Source organism: Giraffa tippelskirchi, chromosome 2 (assembly GCF_054371585.1).
Source record: "Giraffa tippelskirchi isolate mGirTip1 chromosome 2, T2T-mGirTip1v1.2.pri, whole genome shotgun sequence".
In the NCBI taxonomy this organism is placed as follows: Eukaryota; Metazoa; Chordata; class Mammalia; order Artiodactyla; family Giraffidae; genus Giraffa; species Giraffa tippelskirchi.
In genome coordinates, this window is record NC_137276.1 from 43,853,508 (window position 1) to 43,874,718 (window position 21,211).

A 21,211-nucleotide genomic window follows, 5' to 3' on the forward strand; every position below is an offset into this window, starting at 1 on the left:
AAACACACACACATTCTCTCACTCACTGATTATATAGGAAATATCATTTCGGATATAACTCAGAATTAAATGATATAATGTAACTGGCAGCAACAAGAAACTAAATATCTACTTTTTACCACTGAGATAATTAATCAGTTGCAATTTAAACCACTAAACATAATACTGCATTTTTCAAAGCTAACTTTAACTATTATAAAGGATCCATTATTCATCAAAGCATTTCTAAAACTGATACTTATACTAGATTATCATTTAAGTATATTAACTTTAACAGTAAATATTATGTTAATTTAGAAAAGCTTAAACTAGAATAGGTCTGCTTCACTGATAAATTCACATCGCATTAATTTTGAGAGGCTAAAAGAAAACAAAACAAAACAGAATAAAAACCTTTGTATATTACAAAACCTGATGGTAATCAATACCTGTACTCTTCTTGTGTAAAGCGTGGGATTTCTCCTGGATGTAAGACAAGAATCTTCACAGTGGCACTGCTGGACATCACAGGCTCACCATCATCAAAAGCAACAATGACCAACTTAAAAAGTAATAAAAACTCAAGTTAAAGAAGATTTAAAAGAAGAAGACAAAAGCATAATTTTTCCATGAATGTTTTAAATTATTGAACTGCCTGGTTCCAAAAGGGGGAACAATAATCATTTTCTCATTGCCTGCCAAGTAGCAGAGACATGCTAGGATACGCACAACAATCCCTCCAGGTAGATGTTATTATTTCCATTTGCCAGGTGAGAAAACTCAAAGAAATTCAGTTAATAGCTCTATGGTATAATGAAACAGGGCACTAAAAGACAGTGCACTGGGACAACCCTGAGGGATGGGATGGGGAAGGAGTTGAGAGGGGCTTCAGGATGAGGGAACATATGTACACCCATGGCTGATTCATGTCAATGTATAGCAAAAAACGCTACAATATTGTAAAGTAATTAGCCTCCAATTAAAATAAATAAATAAATTTTTTTAAAAAGCTAGCAGTAAAATAGGTATAAGTTATTACATCTCTCAAAACCTCTTCTCGCTTTCACAATTCCACTGTTGCCTACAGTAAAAACATGAAACTTTTATAAGTTTGAACATATTTTAAAAGTATTAAATTCAGTCACATCGATAGCAAAAAGCTAATTAGCTTGCTTATAAAAAGAAATTAATTTTTCCAGTGAATCAATTGTCTGAAAGGTTATATGGAAGAAATACTTCACTTTGGAGGATAAAATTGGAAATCTTCATAGTTTAACACACTTTGATACGCACTCTCCTAAAAACAATTAATTATATAAAACCAAGTTCATACTGTAGAATAATGTTCAAATGATGTGAACTAAAGAAAAAGTTTTAGTCTTCAGATTAATATCTGTATATTATTTATTACTAAAATAGCTTTTATAATCAATCATTTTTTTTGAATAAATGTATTATGTCAAGAAGAACTTAAGTTTATTTTAAGAAATATTAAATTTCAAAACTATGTATTTCTCTAGAATGTATGTAATTTCAGATGCTGCAGGTGACTAATCTAAACTAAATCAAACTAGATCACGGAACCACAGTCAAGGGTCATCCTGAGAGTCACAATTTGCCTTCAGGTTAATACTTACAAACAGAACAATTATTTCAAATGGAGATAAAATTATGTGAGACAGTACACACTGATATTCACAAGGTTAACTGATGAAAGTATTTCCTCAATGTATGGTCAAAGGCTTTATTCTCAGAGACAAAATTTTTCTAGTAACTACAGAGAATGGAAACATTCAAACATTTAATATAATGGGTTATTTATGATAATAGGGTAATATTATTTCAAATTTTCTAAAAGTATAACGTATCAAGAAGACATAAACTCGAACCAGCAATCTTGAGGAAAAGAAATGTTAAGTGGCAAATTATACCTGAACAGGGAATTTTACAACAGTAAAGATTGTTGTAACAAAAATTGGAAACAGAGTAATTATTCAACAACAGGTTATTGGACAAAAAAAAAAAAAGAAAGGATATTCATACAATAGAACATTATGCAACCATTTAAATATTATTAATAGTATTCATATATCTAAATTTTAAAAAGTAGTATGAATAATACAATCATGCTATTTTTAAAAATTTTGTATGCTTTCATTTGCATGGAATTTTATCACAAAGATAGAGATAAAATGGTAAATTTTAATATCCAAGAAGAGAAATATCAAGCATTTTTTTTCCTTTTTACTTAACTGTAGTTTCTAAGTGCCTATGCAGTAAAAATGTACTGTTTTGTAACTTTAAAATGTTAAAAAGGAGAAAAATGGAAAAGTGTATGTTTATTTGTTAAACCAAACTCTAAAACAAAAGTTAAATATCAAACAGACACTATAGAGAAAACACTGAACTTACCTTAAAAATTGTTGTAGGTTCTTCATTAAGATTAACTCGAGTTATTACTCTTCCAGAATATTCTTCCACATCAAAAATACTTGCAGGATAAGGAAACTGGACATCATCTACCTTATACCTCACACGGCTTGCAGGCAATCCCTAAAATAAAATTATATATTGTTTCATAAAATGAAAACAAAATGTAGTATAATGCAAAATTGATTTGCAAAATAAATAGTCATTAAGAAATGAAAAATCATATTGTAACTTTTCATATTTTCAGGTTTAAAATGTAGCAGAACTTTTATTTCTTTAGAATAACAATCTGAATCAGAGAAGTGTCTTTACTACATGTTATTTAAAATTATTTATGTGAAAGAATAAATCAAAGGTTTCCTTGGATGTCTTCCCTCCATATTTCTATAATTATATGAATTTCATCTTCTTCCTTGAACATTATTTCTTTTTAATATTTTATCATCTGAGATCATTATAAGTTATTTTCCTTATTAGAACTCTGTGATGCTCAGAGAAGATAAAGTGTGAAGGATTAAGGTAAACTGGAGGAGTGGGTATGAAAGTAAAAGAAACATTATTTGCCATCTGTTCTATGCTGTTTACTAGGCAAGGTCATTTTCATAAACCAATTCTCACAACAATCCTTTAGGATAACATTACCACTAATGATGATAGTAATAATAGTAAAATAATGATAGTTAATATCTGTTGGAAGCTTGTTATGTGTGAGAATCACACTAAAATTTTTACGTATATAGTCTACCACACATTTTTTTAATGAACTTGAAGCTAAAATGACATTTAAAAATGCTGAAATGTCCCAGAAATATATCAAGATAAGTTGGAATAGCAAACAAAAAGATTTATTTGTAAAGATAAGCTAACATTTGACAATTTTGAAAAAGAGTCTGTAACTAGAACAGTCAAAAATACATTGAATGTCATCACTTATATTAGAGTTAAGACTGGCTTTACTTTTAATTATAATGGGGTGGGCACTCTACTTTTTTAAAGTGCTTACAGCCAGTAAATCTCATCAGTCCTAGAGGTAAAATAAACACCTCGGACTCAGAGCTAATATGTGGTCAAGTGTGATTTCAAACCTTAACAAACACTATGTTATATAACAAAACTCTTTAGAGAAGAACACCTCTATTTGGCATTATCCTGATGTGGTAGAAGGGTGTAACACCAATGTTACCTCATAGGCTCATTTGGTTAATGAGCTTTGTGGGATGATGGTTCTGAGAACCTTGTTCTCGATATTGTTGAGCTTCTTCATGACTATCCTTGAACAGAATGTGTTGCGCATGTTGATCCCTGAGTCACAGCAGGGTTACAGGACAAATATGTCAGCCTACAGAACTTGTATAATCCCCTAATTACTAGCTGTAAATCCAATCCTTTCATTCATGCCATCTTGGTTTATCACTACCTCCTTGAACACTTGATGCAACTCTGTTCACTCTTTGGTTTTTCCTTCTTCCTATCTGGTGACTCCATCTCAGATTGCGCTTGTTCCCACTCTTTTTAGAGTGTCCCAAGGCTCTGTGACAGGCACTTTTATCTTCTCTACCTTCACTCAAGTCCTGTAGAACTTCTTCTAGTCCATGATTTACATACCTGCTATTTTCTAATAATCCTAAATTTAAATTTTTGGCACTTTTGTTACTAGAGAAAAATTATAGCAAAAACCATTTCAAAAACAAATTTTCAGTTTCTACTAGCATCAAAAACCATTCAATCTATAGTACTGCAATTCTTAGGACTATCATGACTCAGTTATCAAGAAACATACAATATGTCAATTATACTTAGCATCTGTCTAATAATGCTGAGGTATTAGTGATACATTTGGAATTATAGCTTTAATTGATAAAACAAAAAAACAAAACCAAACCAAACAGGTTTTAGTATTACCGAGTGTTATCCTGAAGATGCCTAAAACACTTTGCTATCCAGAATATCTTATAATCTTCCTGGAAGATTGTTACAGATAAGGTCATATGTAGAAGAACATATATGTTATATATTAGCCATATCAGTAGGTTTTGAATTCTGATTTGTCACAGATTACAATCACATGAAGAAAATGTGGCCCTAAGATGACATTTTAAGCCCATAAAAAACATTTTAATTGTTTTTTCCATCACCCTGTTATTAAGGTACCACATTTCATTTCATAAAACATAATACAACTAAATACCTAAAATAATTTAGATGTTCTTTGAGTATATTCAAAGGTGTTTTTTTTCTCTTTCTTTCATTTTCTCCCTCCCTCACTTCTCACAACCTTCTCTTCTTCACTCTATTTTCTCCTTCCTCTCCTTTTCCTCTCTGTTTCCTTCCCTCTTTTCCTAATTTTCCTTCTAATATATATATATTTTTAAATGATAGCCTTGTTTCAATTTGTTAATGTGTTGTATCACATAGATTGATTTGTCAATATTGAAGACTCGTTGCATCCCTGGGATAAAGCCCCCTTGGTCAATATGGATGATGTTTTTAATATGTTGTTGGATTCTGTAAAAAACATATGATTATTTCAATAGATTCAGAGAAAGCCTTTGACAAAATTCAACATCCATTTATGATAAAAACCTTTCAGAAAGCAGGCATAGAAGGGACATCACTCAACATAATAAAAGCCATATATGACAAACCCACAGAAAACATTATCCTGAATGGTGAAAAATTGCAAGCATTTCCCCTAAAGTCAGGAACAAGATAAGGGTGCCCACTCTCACCACTTCTATTCAACATAGTTTTGGAAGTTTTAGCCGGAACAGTCAGAGGAGAAAAAGAAATAAAAGGTATCCAGACTGGAAAAGAAGAAGTAAAACTCTCCCTGTTTGCAGATGACATGATCCTCTACATAGAAAACCCTAAAGACTCCACCAGAAAATTACTGGAGCTAATCAATGAATATGGTAAAGTTGCAGGATATAAAATTAACACACAGAAATCCCTTGCATTCCTATACACTAACAATGAGAAAACAGAAAAATTAAGGAAACAATACTATTCACCATTGCAATGAAAAGAATAAAATACTTAGGAATATATCTACCTAAAGAAACAAAAGACCTATATATAGAAAACTATAAAACACTGATGAAAGAAATCAAAGAGGACACAAATAGATGGAGAAATATACCATGTTCAGGGATTGGAAGAATCAATATATTGAAAATGAGTATATTACCCAAAGCAATCTATAGATTCAGTGCAATCCCTATCAAGCTACCAACAATATTTTTCACAGAACTAGAACAAATAATTTCACAATCTGTATGGAAATTTAAAAAACCTCGAATAGCCAAAGCAATCTTGAGAAAGAAGAATGGAACTGGAGGAATCAACCTGCCTGACTTCAGGCTCTACTACAAAGCCACAGTCATCAAGACAGTATGGTACTGGCACAAGGACAGAAATATAGATCAATGGAACAAAATAGAAAGCCTAGAGATAAATCCACACACCTATGGACACCTTATCTTCAACAAAGGAGGCAAGAATATACAATGGAGAAAAGACAATCTCTTTAACAAGTGGTTCTGGGAAAACTGGTCAACCACTTGGAAAAGAATGAGACTGGAACACTTTCTAACACCATACACAAAAGTAAACTCAAAATGGATTAAAGATCTAAACGTAAGACGTAGAGGAAAACATAGGCAAAACACTCTCCGACATAAATCACAGCAGGATCCTCTATGACACACTTCCCAGAATATTGGAAATAAAAGCAAAATTAAACAAATGAGACCTAATTAAACTTAAAGGCTTTTGCACAACAAAGGAAACTATAAGCAAGGTGAAAAGACAGCCTTCGGAATGGGAGAAAATAATAGCAAATAAAGCAATGGACAAAGAATTAATCTCAAAAATATACAAGCAACTCCTGCAGCTGAATTCCAGAAAAATAAATGACCCAATCAAAAAATGGACCAAAGAACTAAACAGACATTTCTCCAAAGAAGACATACAGATGGATAACAAACACATGAAAAGATGCTCAACATCACTCATTCTTAGAGAAATGCAAATCAAAACCACAATGAGGTACCATTTCACACCAGTCAGAATGGCTGCTATCCAAAAGTCTACAAGCAATAAATGCTGGAGAGGGTGTGGAGAAAAGGGAACCCTCTTACACTGCTGGTGGGAATGCAAACTAGTTCAGCCACTATGGAAAACAGTGTGGAGATTCCTTAAAAAACTGGAAAAAGAACTGCCATATGATCCAGCAATCCCACTGCTGGGCATACACACCGAGGAAACCAGAATTGAAAGAGACACGTGTACCCCAATGTTCATTGCAGCACTGTTTACAATAGCCAGGACATGGAAGCAACCTAGATGTCCATCAGCAGACGAATGGATAAGGAAGCTCTGGTACATATACACAATGAATATTTCTCAGCCATTAAAAAGAATACATTTGAATCAGTTATACTGAGATGGATGAAACTGGAGCCCATTATACAGAGTGAAGTAAGCCAGAAAGAAAAATACCAATACAGTATACTAATGCACATATATGGAATTTGAAAGATGGTAACGCTAACCCTATATGCAAGACAGAAAAAGAGACACAGATGAATAGAACAATCTTATGGACTCTGTGGGAGAAGGTGAGGGTGGGATGTCCTGAGAGAATAGCATTGAAACATGTATATTATCATATGTGAAACAGAATGCCAGTCCAGGTTCGATGCATGAGACAAGTGCTCAGGGCTGGTGCAATGGGATGACCCAGAGGGATGGGATGGGGAGGGAGGTGGGAGAGGGGTTCAGGATGGGGAACACATGTAAACCCATGGCTGATTCATATCAATGTATGGCAAAAACCACTACAATATTGTAAAGTAATTAGCCTCCAACTAAAATAAATAAATCAATTATAAAAAAAAAATGACTACTGGAAAAACCATAGCTCTGACTATATAGAACTTGTTGGCAAAGTAACGTCTATGCTTTTTAATATTTATCATTACAATCATTAAATATTATTTAATACCTGATCATATTAAAATTTAATACATATCACAATATGATATTGTACAAAATTCACTAATTATATTTTTAAATATAGTCCATTGAGCTTATGAGTTATCCATTTTTATAACTATGAGATAATGAGATATAAATATTCAAATTACCATTTATGTAATACAAATTTACCAAATATTTGTTCTTTTATTTTAAATTGCATTAGAAATAGAGTGATCTTTCTTTACTCTTACATATTTCCAATAAGTTGATATTTCTTTCAGCTGAATGCATTAGTTAATCATATTTATTATTATTTTTTAAAGTAAATGAATCTATTAAAACGTACTTAAATTGAAATAAATATAATTTATTATTGTTTTCTATTTGGGTTATGATAACATTTATCTTTACTTATATGTATTTATAACTGTAATAGAGATTTTTTGGACCATCAATATTGAAGAAAGAGCTATCTTTTCACAAAAGAAATCTTAATCTTTAAAATTTATAATGCTATGACAATAGATTACTTTTCTGTACCATTTCCAAATTGTTACAAAATCATTCTAATTGTGAGACTAAAAGTTGTTTGCAAAAATTGCTTTCTTAAAGTTTACAATAAACTGAAACTAGATTATGGTTTAATTTATAAATGATGAGCAAATGACTCCTTGGTGCTGCCCTGATCAATCAAATTTATTTGTCTCTATTTAGGACCAGAGAAATTTCAGAAGTTCATAATTATTGTACCCACTGTACCATTTAAGGACTTAGACAACAAGAAAGGTTTTTCCACTTTGAAACACATGCTAAAACAAAACTTCATTTTGTCTTCAACAGTGACAGAACACAGTGTCTCCTTTTCTTCAGGGGATTACAACTCTCCATAGCTTTGAAGAAAAATGTTTTACCCCTGAGCCTCATTTTTATCAAGATAGATATTTTGTAATTGTTTTTATATCATCTTAGGTATTATTTTCTTGCCCCTATATCTTTTCTTTGTGCTCTTTTAACCTGCCATAGTCGTTTAGGAAATGTACTCAAACTGTGGGTTCAAGAGTATAAGATGAACTATCTTATTGTTTTAGGTCACCATCAAAGGAAAAAAAAAATCTTAGATAGTCACTTGAAAGTGAAAGTTGCTCAGTCGTGTCTGACTCTTTGCTACCCCATGGACTGGCTACAATACTGGAATGGATAGCTTCTCCAGGGGATCTTCCCAACCCAGGGATCGAACTCAGGTCTCCCACATTGCGGGCAGATTCTTTACCAGCTGAGCCACAAGGGTATCCCAAGAACATTGGAGTGGGTAGCCTATCTCTTCTCCAGCGGATCTTCCTGACCCAGGAATCGAACCCGGGTCTCCTGCATTGCAGGCGGATTTTTTTACCAACTGAGCTATGAGGGAAGACCTCATAAGATATCCACTTAGTGGAATCTATTTAATTTTATTCTTTAATTCAATAGCTATATCTTTATGTATCATCCTTAGAGTACAGATATTTTAATCTCATGCAGTGAAATATATTTTGCTGTTTCAAGACATGTTTTGTCTTTTACCAGGAGACTATAAAATGGACTTTGAAAGTGTTAGTCTTTCTGTCATGTCCAACTCTTTGCAATGCCATGGACTGCAACTTACAAGGCTCCTCTGTCCATGGAATTTTCCAAGGAAGCATACTAGAGTGGGCAGTCATTCCTTTCTCCTGGGGATCTTCTCAACTCCGGGATTGAACCCAGATCATCCCCCATTGCAAGCAGATTTTTTACCACCTGAGCCACCAGGGAAGCTTTAAGAATACTAGAGTAGGCAGTCATTTCCTTCTCCAGGGAATCTTCCCAATCCAGGGATTGAACCCAGGTCTCTCACACTGTGGGCAAATTCTTTAGCATCTGAGTCACTAAGATACAACACAATCTATGAAACATTAGTACATAATCTCATAATATATGTAATTACATAGAAAAATAAGACTATTTAAGCAATTTTGGAATTTTTCCTTATTTATCCAGACATTTTGAAAAGACATTAATAAAGGCAAGAAATTCAGACAGAACTAACCAAGGCATAAACATTAATTTAACCATAAAGTGATGAGAAGTCTGTGAAGATTCTCAACAGGCAGTGGTGACGAAGATACAGTTTCCTATCATTATGCCTCTTGGAGTACTCTGAAGGGTAAATAAAATGAGTTTCTTTAAAAAATAATGGAAACTGAGGACATGTAAGAAACATAGCAGGACAGCTTGTTTCAAACCTCTTCATTTAGCTTGGCAGCTATTTCTATAAATCCAGCAGATCGCATTATCTGAACAAGCATTACTTCAGATAACCATAATTTTAAAAGACTAATGAGGTGCCTCTTGAGAAACCTGTATGCAGGTCAGGAAGCAACAGTTAGAACTGGACATGGAACAACAGACTGGTTCCAAACAGGAAAAGGAGTACGTCAAGGCTGTATATTGTCACCCTGCTTATTTAACTTATATGCAGAGTACATCATGAGAAACGCTGGGCTGGAAGAAACACAAGCTGGAATCAAGATGGCTGGGAGAAATATCAATAACCTCAGATATGCAGATGACACCACCCTTATGGCAGAAAGTGAACAAAAACTAAAGAGCCTCTTGATGAAAGTGAAAGAGGAGAGTGAAAAAGTTGGCTTAAAGCTCAACATTCAGAAAACTAAAATCATGGCATCTGGTCCCAACACTTCATGTCAAATAGATGTGGAAACAGTGAAAACAGTGACAGACTTTATTTTTGGGGGGCTCCAAAATCACTGCAGATGGTGACTGCAGCCATGAAATTAAAAGAGGCTTGCTCCCTGGAAGAAAAGTTATGACTAACATAGACAGCATATCAAAAAGCAGAGACATTACTTTGCCAACAAATATTCATTTAGTCAAAGCTATGGTTTTCCCAGTGGTCATGTACGGATGTGAGAGTTGGACTATAAAGAAAGCTGAGCCCTGAAGAATTGATGCTTTTGAACTGTGGTGTTGGAGAAGACTCTTGAGAGTCCCTTAGACTGCAAGGAGATACAACCAGTCCATCCTAAAGGAAATCAGTCCTGAATATTCATTGGAAGGACTGATGCTGAAGCTGAAACTCCAATATTTTGGCCACCTGATGTGAAGAACTGACTCATTGGAAAAGACCCTGATGCTGGGAAAGATTGAAGGCAGGAAGGGAAGGGGACGACAGAGGATGAGATGGTTGGATGGCATCACTGACTCTACAGACATGAGTGTGAGTAAACTCCAGGAGTTGGTGATGGACAGGGAGGCCTGGTGTGTAGCATTCCATGGGGTGGCAAAAAGTCGGACACGACTGAGCGACTGAACTGAACTGAATGAAGTGCTAGCACAGCAATTCTTCTTAATCCCAACTTCCATTCACCAAAATATCCTTTGATACTTCTATTGAATTTTCAAATGAATGAAACTCAGTTTTAGAGAGATACATTTCCCTAAATAAAATGATCAAAATAAGGATCATGATATGACTGGGAACTTAATCATTCAAGTGCTGAAAACCTTAACTTGGCATCAGGGAGATGACTGAAATCTATGGCAGTTTAGAACAAATCCCAAAGGACTTTTTATTTGCCATTACATAAAAAATATTTATCACAATAAAGGACAGAAATAGTAAAGACCTAACAGAAGCAGAGGAGATTAAGAAGAAGTAGCAAGAATACACAGAAGAATTATACAAAAGGATCTTAATGACCTGGATAACCTCTAAGGTGTGTTCATTCACCTAGAGCTAGATATCCTGGAGAGGGAAGTCAAGTGTGGCTTGAGAAGCATTACCATGAACAAAATTAGAAGAAGTGATGGAATTCCAGCTGAGTTATTTCAAATCCTAAAAGATGATGCTATTAAAATATTTAATTCAACATGCCACTAAATTTGGGAAACTCAGCAGTGGCCACATGACTGGAAAAGATTCAGTATTCATTCCAATTCCAAAGAAAGGAAATGCCAAAGAATGCTCAAACTATTGCACAATTGCACTCATTGCACATGCTAGCAAAGTGATGCTCAAAATCCATCAAGCTAGGCTTTAGCAGTACATGAATCGAGAAATTCCAGATGTACAAGCTGGGTTTAGAAAAGGCAGAGGAACCAGAGATAAAATTGCCAACGTCTGTTGGATCATAGAGAAAGCAAGGGGATTCCAGCAAAAACAGCTATTTCTGCCTTTTTGACTATGCTAAAGCCTTTGACTGTGTGTATCATAGCAAACTGTGGAAAATTCTTAAAGAGATGGAAATACCAGACCATCTTACCTGACTCCTCCTGTATGCAGGTCAAGAAGAATAAGTGAGATCCACACATGGAAAAATGGACTGGTTCAATACTGGGAAACAAGTACATCAAGGCTGTATACTGTTACCCTTATTATTCAACTTCTGTGCAGAGTACATCATGCGAAATGCCGGGTTGGATAACTCACAAGCAGAAATCAAGACTGCTGGGAGAAATATCAACAGATGATACCACTCTAATGACAGAAAGTGAAGAGGAACTGAAGAGCCTCTTATGACGGTGAAAGAGTCAGTGAAAAAGCTGCCTTAAAACCAGCATTCAAGAAACCAAGATCATGGCATCTGGCTCCATCACTTCATGGCAAACAGATGGGGAGAAAGTGGAAACAATGGCAGATTTTATTTTCTTGGGCTCCAGAATCACTGTGGATGGTTGGCTACAGCCATGAAATTAACAGACACTTGCTCCTTGGAAGAAAATCTATAAAAAACCTAGCAGGGTATTAAAAATCAGACATCACTTTGCCGACAAAAGTCCATATAGTCAAATCTATATTTTTTATAGTAGTTTTGTATGGATGTGAGAGTTGGAAAATAAAGAAGGCTGAGCACCAAAGAATCGATGCTTTCAAGTTGTGGTGCTGGCGAAGACTCTTGAGAGTCTCTTGGACAACAAGGAGATCAAATCTGTCAATCCTAAAGAAAATCAATTCTGAATATTCATTAGAAGAACTGATGCTAAAGCTGTAGCTCCAAAGCTTTGGCCACCTGATGCAAAGAGCCAACTCATCGGAAAAGACTCTGATGCTGGGAAAGTTTGAGATAGGAGGAGGAGGGGGTGACAGAGGATGAAATGGTTGTATGACATCACCAACTCAATGGACATGAGTTGAACATACTCTGAGAGATAGTGATGGACAGGGAAGCCTGATGTGCTGCAGTCCGTGGGGTCACAAAAAGTTGGAGATGACTTACTGACCGAACTAAGAACCTCCAGATATACTAGCTGGATTTAGAAAAGGCAGAGGAACGAGAGGTTAAATTGCCACCATACACTGGATCATAGAAAAAGCAAGAAAATTCCAGAAAAACATCAATCTTACTTCTCAGCCTCTGTCCTATTCTATGTTACTTCCTTTAATCATATCTAATACAGTCTGTTGTTATGTCAGTCCTTTAAAATAAAGACACAGTCCTCTGGATTTTTCTAATAAGTTAATCTCCATGTGATCTATATTAATAGAATACAGACATTTTCTTACACCAGCTACACTAAACAATGTGCTAAATCAGAGTTACACACTCAAACTAATGTTAAACAAGATTGATATTTCTGAGTATATTATTGGTAATTGCAAGAATCATAGCTACATGGGTATATTTCTATATGGTTTAAAGGACCTCTAAGAATTTACTTACCTCAGCATGTGGCTAAATTGTTGGCAGTTTTTAGTTTAAGACCCACCAGTATCTGTTCATAGATACTTATCCATAACTACTCACATCCATCTCTCATGATCATAAACCAATAATGAGAGAGACAGACAGGCTTTTGTACTTACGGGACTTATGATCAGTCAGATGGGGGAGACGGAAGGTATGTAGATAGATATAATTATCTACTAACATTTCTGGTAAGAGCTACAAAAGAGAAACATAAGCATTACCAAATCAAGGTTCTAGAACTGGAGCATAGACCTTCAGATTTATAGTCATGTGGATTTTATACTTCACTGTGTAGGTTCCTGATGTGCCTTAAAATGTATTTTGATTTATAAACTGGCAGTGATTATGTTATCTGTGGAGTCCAATCTGTCATGTAATTTGAGTATTAAAATGACAAACTAAAATTTATGTGTCAAGATTTTGGACATTTTATCTTAAACTACAAAAGATAAAAGTAGGCATGTATTGTTCTGAAGTGATCTAAATTAATTTTGCCTACTTAAGCAAAATACCTTGCTAATTTGGGGTAAGAAACTTCTTAAAATATGTACACATTTTTTTGAGGGGATTGTAAAGACCCTATTAGCATGGTGTTTTATGAAAATTTTATTCTCAAATTTTACCGTGTCATTAGTGACACCATAATTACTTCATGAGTCTAGATACTGACATCCAAAAGTTTACACATGATGGGTATATAAGCATTGTACCAAACCAGAGAGAAAGTTAGGCATATCTGCCATCACTCTGAAAGCAAGGATGAGGAGAAGGAAACATTAACTAACATCTATGTGCCTAGCATTGGCTAAGTGTTTTCATTCTTCATTAAATCTGGGTGCTAATCCAGTGAAATGGTTCTATTATTCTTATAAAAAAATAAGGTTTAAAGAAGAAGCTGCAGTATAATGTTATTTTTCCTAGTTATACACAGATGCCAACACCAGTGACAGTATTGGCTAGCTTTGAGGGACTCTATGGATGTCTGCCAACCCTAATTGCCCTCAGGAAGGACTTGATTTATGACATCTATGAATGAATGAATGAATGGATTTGTTTGCTCATGTATTAGGCTTCTTTCCAAATATGATTTGAGATAGTATGTGACTTATTTAAATATTGTATGACTTTCCAAATGTGAAAGGTATGATTTCAACTTTGTGATGCTATTTTATCTGGTAAATTTGACATGTGTAAAAGCCAATAAATATTAATATGGGACTATACTACTGAAATAGTCATTTTAATCAGTACATACATAGTTATATGGTGCTACAGTGATATTCTGATGAGGCAATTTTTCTAGATGATGGGAATATGACAGACAAAAATCTTGTTGTGATCATGCTTACATTATAATTTTTAAATTAAAGAGTAATGTATTTATACAGATGGACAAAATTAATATATAAAATAAATATAAATTTATGTAAAAAATAAAACCTTAAGATCTAAATTATTTTTATCACTCAATACATTTTTATATTTTTATTTTTATTCTTTCAGTGAGTGCTAAACATAATGTCTTGGCTTTATGATAGTAAGAAGGTAATTAATTATTACAGAAGGTAATTGCAGATCTGTACAAAAAATGTTCTAAACTTGCAAACATAAGGAATTTTAATAAGACTATAATGGACTAAACTAATTAAGTCCTTAATATCAGGGGATATCTTGAATTAGTCATTTTTCTTAAATACATAATTATCAAGCAATTACTTACTCAGATCCACATAATTTTCTCTTAATAATGGCAATCACATTATGTCAGGGAATACTAAACCTATTATTATCATTATACACAAATATTAAGTAATTTGTTTTCAAGTACATAAAGATTTTCCTCCCTGATGTGATTTCCAAAATTCTTTTTGCCAGTGTCTTTGAAAGCAACTAATCTGATTTATTTTGTAAGAGTGCAATTCACAAAATCTTCCAAGTATGATTTACCATGAGGGATTACTCTAAAATGGTTTATATTGTTTTTGCAGCCATAATAAGTTAGGCTTTTTTTTTTCCTTTGATAAGTGAATCTTAACTGCCTGCTAAGGTATCTTTGAAAAGAGACTAACAAAAACCACAGGTCAAACTCTCCATGTAATCACTGAAAAGATCATGTGCTTTTCTTTTTCCCTCTCCCCTTCCCTGATTTTTAACACCTGGAGTGATTACTATGTTTTGACAACATAGTGAGTCAACAATCTTTTAGGCAAATTCCTTATGCCAGATGTCACTGATTTAATGTAAATGTGTACGCATAATTCAGTTCCTGCAGATATGGTATTTAACAGAGCCATTAAAGATCCCAAGAAATGTTTGCTACCAGATTATTTACCACTAACTCTTTTAGGAAACATGTTTTTCAAAGGTAAACAGAGTTAAACCCCTAAAGACATCAAATAACAATTAAAAAAATAAACTTTGTAAAATTTCTTTATATAGGTAAGTCTTTATAATTTTTTAAAGATAATAGCGGGCGCACATTCAAACTTTCTTATAAAAATCAACTCACATATCACTCAGTCGTGTCCGACTCTTTGCGACCCCATGGACTGTAGCCTACCAGCCTCCTACATCCATGGAATTTTCCAGGCAGAAATACTGGAGTGGGTTGCCATTTCCTTCTCCAGGAGATCTTCCTGACCCAGGGATAGAACCCGGGTCTCCCGCATTGCAGGCAGTTGCTTTACCATCTGAGCCACCAAGGAAGTCCCCAACTCACAAAACCAAAGGAAAATAAAAAGAGGGATAAACTCAAGATAGAGTTAGTAATTAGTGATTCTGTTTCCTCTACCTTGAAGCCCTCTCATTTTTCTAATCATGATATAAGAAATCTTGGAACTGTTTTCATGCCTTCAGACTCCATAGGATCTGACTCAGATTTACCTCTCCAGCCTCCTGACAAAATTGCTCTCTTTTGGTTTTTAAAACCTATTTTTTTGTTTTTCTGCTTTAGAGCATAATTTTCTTCCATGCTTCTTTGCCTTGGAAACACTTCATTATCTTTCAGACCTCAGGTCTGAACCATTTCTTCCAGGACTTTCCTTGATGATTTAGGTTTCACAGCACCCTAAAGATTTATTTCTTAGAACTTTTTTCAGTTTGTCATTTCTATTTACTTGATTGATTTTTGATTAATTGCTATCTCTTTAAGTTTGAAATTCTAAAGCTAGAAAACATTACAATTTTTATCCTTAATACCTAAGTGACAGCTTTAAATAATACTGGATACACACTCATATTGAAGAATATATCTTTTGTTTGGACTACAGGGATAAAGATTTAAGTTTAACATAATGCATAGTTTATAGAACATTTTTATCAATGGATCTGCTAGTAATATTTACATCTCATTTCTTTATCTCACTTCATATTCACCCTTAGATTCTACCTCCTTTTTCTGTCAAAATCAACCAATGTAAGTGTCTTAACCAGACTGTTGTGGTATCATTGCTCAGTAATATGCACTATTTTCTGCTCCATTGATTTTAGGCTTGGCCATGTGACTTGCTTTGGTCAGTGGAATGTGAGCTACTGTGACACAACAAGAAGCTTTACATATGACCAGGTGCTTTGGTAAGTTCTCTTGTGGTCCTGTCCCTCACTGTGTGAAGAGCAGACATACTTAGTCATGGATCCCTGAAGAGGGAGGCATGTCATGTCGAACTGACGTGAGTCCAACCCAATCATCAGCCCAAAGTCAAGGCCAGCTAGCTAATCCCTAAGTGTATCAAAACCCATTAATAAAATCCTAATTTTTAATGGTGAACTAGTGATATTTTAGTATTGTTAACTATGCACATTTTGACAGGAAAACCTAATTGATGCTATTGTGTGCATTTTTGTCTTCTATTTTTTTTTTTTTTAACTGCATCACCTGCAGTGCAGGAGACACAGGAGATGAAGGTTTGATCCCTGGGTTGTAAAGATCATCTGTTAGAGGAGGGAAGGTCAACTTACTCCAGCATTCTTCAATATTCTTGCCTCAAAAATCCCATGAACAGAGGAGCCTGGCAGGCTACGGTCCATGGAGTTGCAAAGAGTTGGATATGACTAATAGTATCAGCATCAGCATTATTTTCTTTTTCTATTTTCTTTGAGTATTAGGCTCTTACATTCCAATCTTGTTGTTATATGTTCATAAAATCCTGTCATGCTAGAAGTTCACAGGATAATTCCCACTTCTATGTACAAATCTAAAAACAATTGAAATCAGAATCTTGAAAAGATATTTCTACTACCATGTTCATTGCAGCATTATTCTCAATAGCCAAGAAAAGGAAATAACCTAACTGTCCATCAGTGGATGAGTGGATAAAAAAAGTGGCACACACATGCCATGGAACATGAGGCAGCCTTAAAAAGGAATAAAGTTCTGCAGTTTGTCACAACATGGATGAACCCTCACAATATTCCTCTAAGATAAATAAGCCAGTCACAGAATGACCAATACCACATGATTCCACCTAGATGTGATATTCAAAATACTTAAGCTGGGAAAAGCAAAGAACAGAATTATGGTTGCTTGGGGGAAGGGAGGAGTGAAGAGTTGCTGTTAAAAGTGTATAAAGTCTCAGTTACATTATTTTTTTCTCATTTTATAAGTGTAAAAACTAGGGGACAGAGTGACTAAGCAAATTATCCAGGGCCACAAGAACAGTCAGTAGCTTCAGAAGTTGAAACCACCCAGAGGGTTCTCCCTCCAGAATCCTTAATGTTGAAGCCATGTAAATCTTTCTTGGGCTATGTACATAAGTTTTCAGATTGAAAACAGCTATCATATATCAGAAACAATCAATATAAAGCAAGGAATATCTAAATATATACTAATGAAAACATTTAAGCTCTGGAATCAAGAGTCTCATAAACAGAAACAAACAAAAAACCTCAAAAAATGTTTAAAAATTTAATATAGCCACACACTGCTAAAATGTTAAAAACCAGAAAATATTAGAAAGGACTATGTATGGTTTTTGTTGCTGCTCAGTCACTCAGTTGTGTCCAATTCTTTGTGACCCCATGGACTGCAGCATGCCAGGCTTCCCTGTCCTTCAACAATTCCCAGAGCTCACTTAAACTCATGTCCATTGAGTTGGTGATGCAATCCAACCATCTTGTCCTCTGCCGTCCCCTTCTCCTCCTGCTTTCAATCTTTCCTAGCATCAGGGTCTTTTCCAATGTGTCAGTTCTTCACATCAGGTGGCCAAAGTATTTGAGTTGCAGCTTCAGCATCAGTCCTTCCAATGAATATTCAGGACTGATTTCCTTTAGGATTGACAGGTTTGATCTCCTTGCAGTTCAAGGGACTCTCAAGAGTATTCTCCAACCCCATAGTTCGACAGCATTGATTTTTTAGTGTAAAGCCTTCTTTATGGTCCAACTCTCACATCCATGGGGTCGCAAAGAGTTGGACATGGCTGAGCGACTTTCACTCACTCCCTCACTCTCATCCATACATGACTACAGGAAAAGCCATACCTTTGACTGTACAGACCTTTGTTGGCAAAGTAATGATTATGCTTTTTAATATGCTGTCTAGGTTTATCGTAGCTTTTCTTCCAAGGAGCTAGTGTCTTTTAATTTTGAACCCAAAATTCTAATAATTTGTCAAGTTGTATGCTCTGTTGAGCACTGCAGAATTGATGCTTTTGAACTGTGGTGTTGGAGAAGACTCTTGAGAGTCCCTTGGACTGAAAGGAGATCCAACCAGTCCACCCTAAAGGAGATCAGTCCTGGGTGTTCATTGGAAGGACTGATATTGAAGCTGAAACTCCAATACTTGGGCCACCTCATGAGAAGAGTTGATTCATTGGAAAAGACCCTGATGCTGGGAAGGATTGAGGACAGAAGGAGAAGGGGAGGACAGAGGATGAGATGGCTGGATGGCATCACTGAGTCGATGGACATGAGTTTGGGTAAACTCCAGGAGTTGGTGATGGGCAGGGAAGCCTGGCATGCTGCAATTCATGGGGTCGCAAAGAGTCGGACACGACTGAGCGACTGAACTGAACTGATGCTCTTTGTATAAGCAAAATAATTTTATATCTAGAAAAACTCACATAATATATATCTTTCTAAAAAGCTAAAGAAATGTACGAGTAAACCAAGAGATGCAACAAAATGAAGAACTTAAAAATGGGTAAGTCAGAATATAAAAAAATTGCCATACATCATGTATAGGCTTAAATACATAAATATGTATAAATATTTATAAGTATGTCCAAGAACTATAACATAAATTCCATAGATCATTTCTATGGAGAGTGCACATAAGTAATTCAAAGAAAAACATAAAAATAAACTATAAAAATAAAACTATATAACTGTAAAAATAAAAATAAACTATAAAAATAAACTTCTGATAGTCAGAAAAAATTGATCTCTATATAAATGTCACACTCCAAAGTAACTCAGACACATGAAAATTAAAATGTGAGCAAGTTGTAGGACAGAGAGGCCAATTTACCATGAAGGTTACTCATGAGTTTCTAAAAGAACTATGGTCCTTCACTTAGCTTGACTGCATTTTCTTTGCCCTTTCTGAAAAACAAAAACAAAACTCTTTACCATTTAATTTCCTTTTCTGTATTGAAAATTTCTTCTTTTCATTGACACCACATCATTGGCAGATTTCTCTTTTACCAGCTTAATTTCCCCCCCGCCCTCGACTCTTTCTATACTTCAGCTCCTAAACTATCTTCAAAAGGGTAGGCATAAAACCTGAGGATTTATTTCCAAGCTTTTCTTTCATGGAATTAAGCTTTGTCTCTTGAAACCTGTTATTTACTCTCATAGCTTCTGCTTCTATGTAGGTGTCTCTTCTTCCATAATTTTTTCCCTGTGCTCGTACTTCCTTGTTTTGTATCTGTTCCATTCTGGCATCAGATGAAAGCAGCTGTAGCAACTTGGTATCTGTCTCAGGACTCTTCATGGTATTGTTCACCTGTGCAAAGAATTCTTGGCCCTATCCTGCCATCTACCTCCAGCCTGTTCTTAGTACTAGGTGCTGTGCTTTCTTTAGCTTGATGAACCTATAATTCTTGAAAAGTGATGAGCCTCCTGCTGGCCCTGGCACTATGATTCTTGGGCGAGTAATAGTACCCACTGCACACTACTGGTGAGTAGGACTCCTTCACTAGCCATGTCCTGACTTAGTCCTCTCAGCTTCCTTGCTCAGGGAAGGAAATTAGACAATTTCTATCTGTAGATGACTGCATTTAGATATCTTGAAATTATTTCAAATCACTTTAATCTGTCCTAGTTCAATCTCATTATTTTCCACTTTAAATAGCTTTCTTTTCTATCTGCCTCATTTATATTGACTAATATAATGAATATCTTTATCACTCCAGCTAAAAACTCTTGATTCACTTTTCATTGTGTTTTTATTCTGTCTGTAATCTTCAACCTCCTGCCCAATCACTGTTAATTCTTTCATTTCAATGACTCTTAAGTATTTCTGTTTTCTCAATTTCCACTGTCCACCTTTTTTTTTTTTTTTTTTAATAATGAAATGAAAGCAATAGTTGCTAATTTATCTCCCGGTTTTCATTTATTATCCTATCCAATGAATACTATATAACACAGGGAATAAAATTTTTCAATATGTAGCTTTGCTTTCTCATTACCCTGTTTGTAAGTCTTCTTAGTAAGCTTCCATTTTCTGCATAATAAAATGAGTTTTGTGAAACCAAATCTGTCATATTTCCCAACTACAAATGAGTCCCTAAGATGGCCCTAACATGTTATTTTAAATAACTAACGTTTACTGAATCAGACATAGTTCAAATCATGTTACACAAATTCATGAACACATGAAAGATATTTTTAACTCTAATTTTTAGATCCATTTCCTCCACCAATTTCTACTACCGTCACTTAAATGAATCTCCTACATTTTTAAAAAGTTGAGTTCCAGTTCAGAGCAGGCTCAGACCAGGCCAGGTCACATTCACCTTCCTGTTTCTGGCATTTATTTTACATACTGTTGTTAGGTGAAGCACACTGACTGAAACCACCCACCCTGGCCGGGCACCATAGTAACAGCTCATTTGCATGAGCTGTTTTACAACAGGAGGTCCTGGTAAGGAACATGGAACTAA

At 34.9% G+C, this 21,211-nt stretch overlaps 1 protein-coding gene across 14 annotated transcripts in view; it reads right to left on the reverse strand.

Moving 5' to 3' along the window:
- PCDH15 (protocadherin related 15) overlaps window positions 1-21,211 on the reverse strand; it is a 797,082-nt gene that overhangs the window by 163,854 nt on the left and 612,017 nt on the right. For all 14 annotated transcript variants that reach the window (XM_081573683.1, XM_081573682.1, XM_081573681.1 and 11 more), the window contains 2 exons: window positions 2,392-2,532; window positions 429-541 (listed from right to left, as the gene is read on the reverse strand). In XM_081573683.1, coding sequence (XP_081429809.1) covers window positions 429-541; window positions 2,392-2,532 — 254 coding nt within the window. The remainder of the gene's footprint in view (window positions 1-428; window positions 542-2,391; window positions 2,533-21,211) is intronic.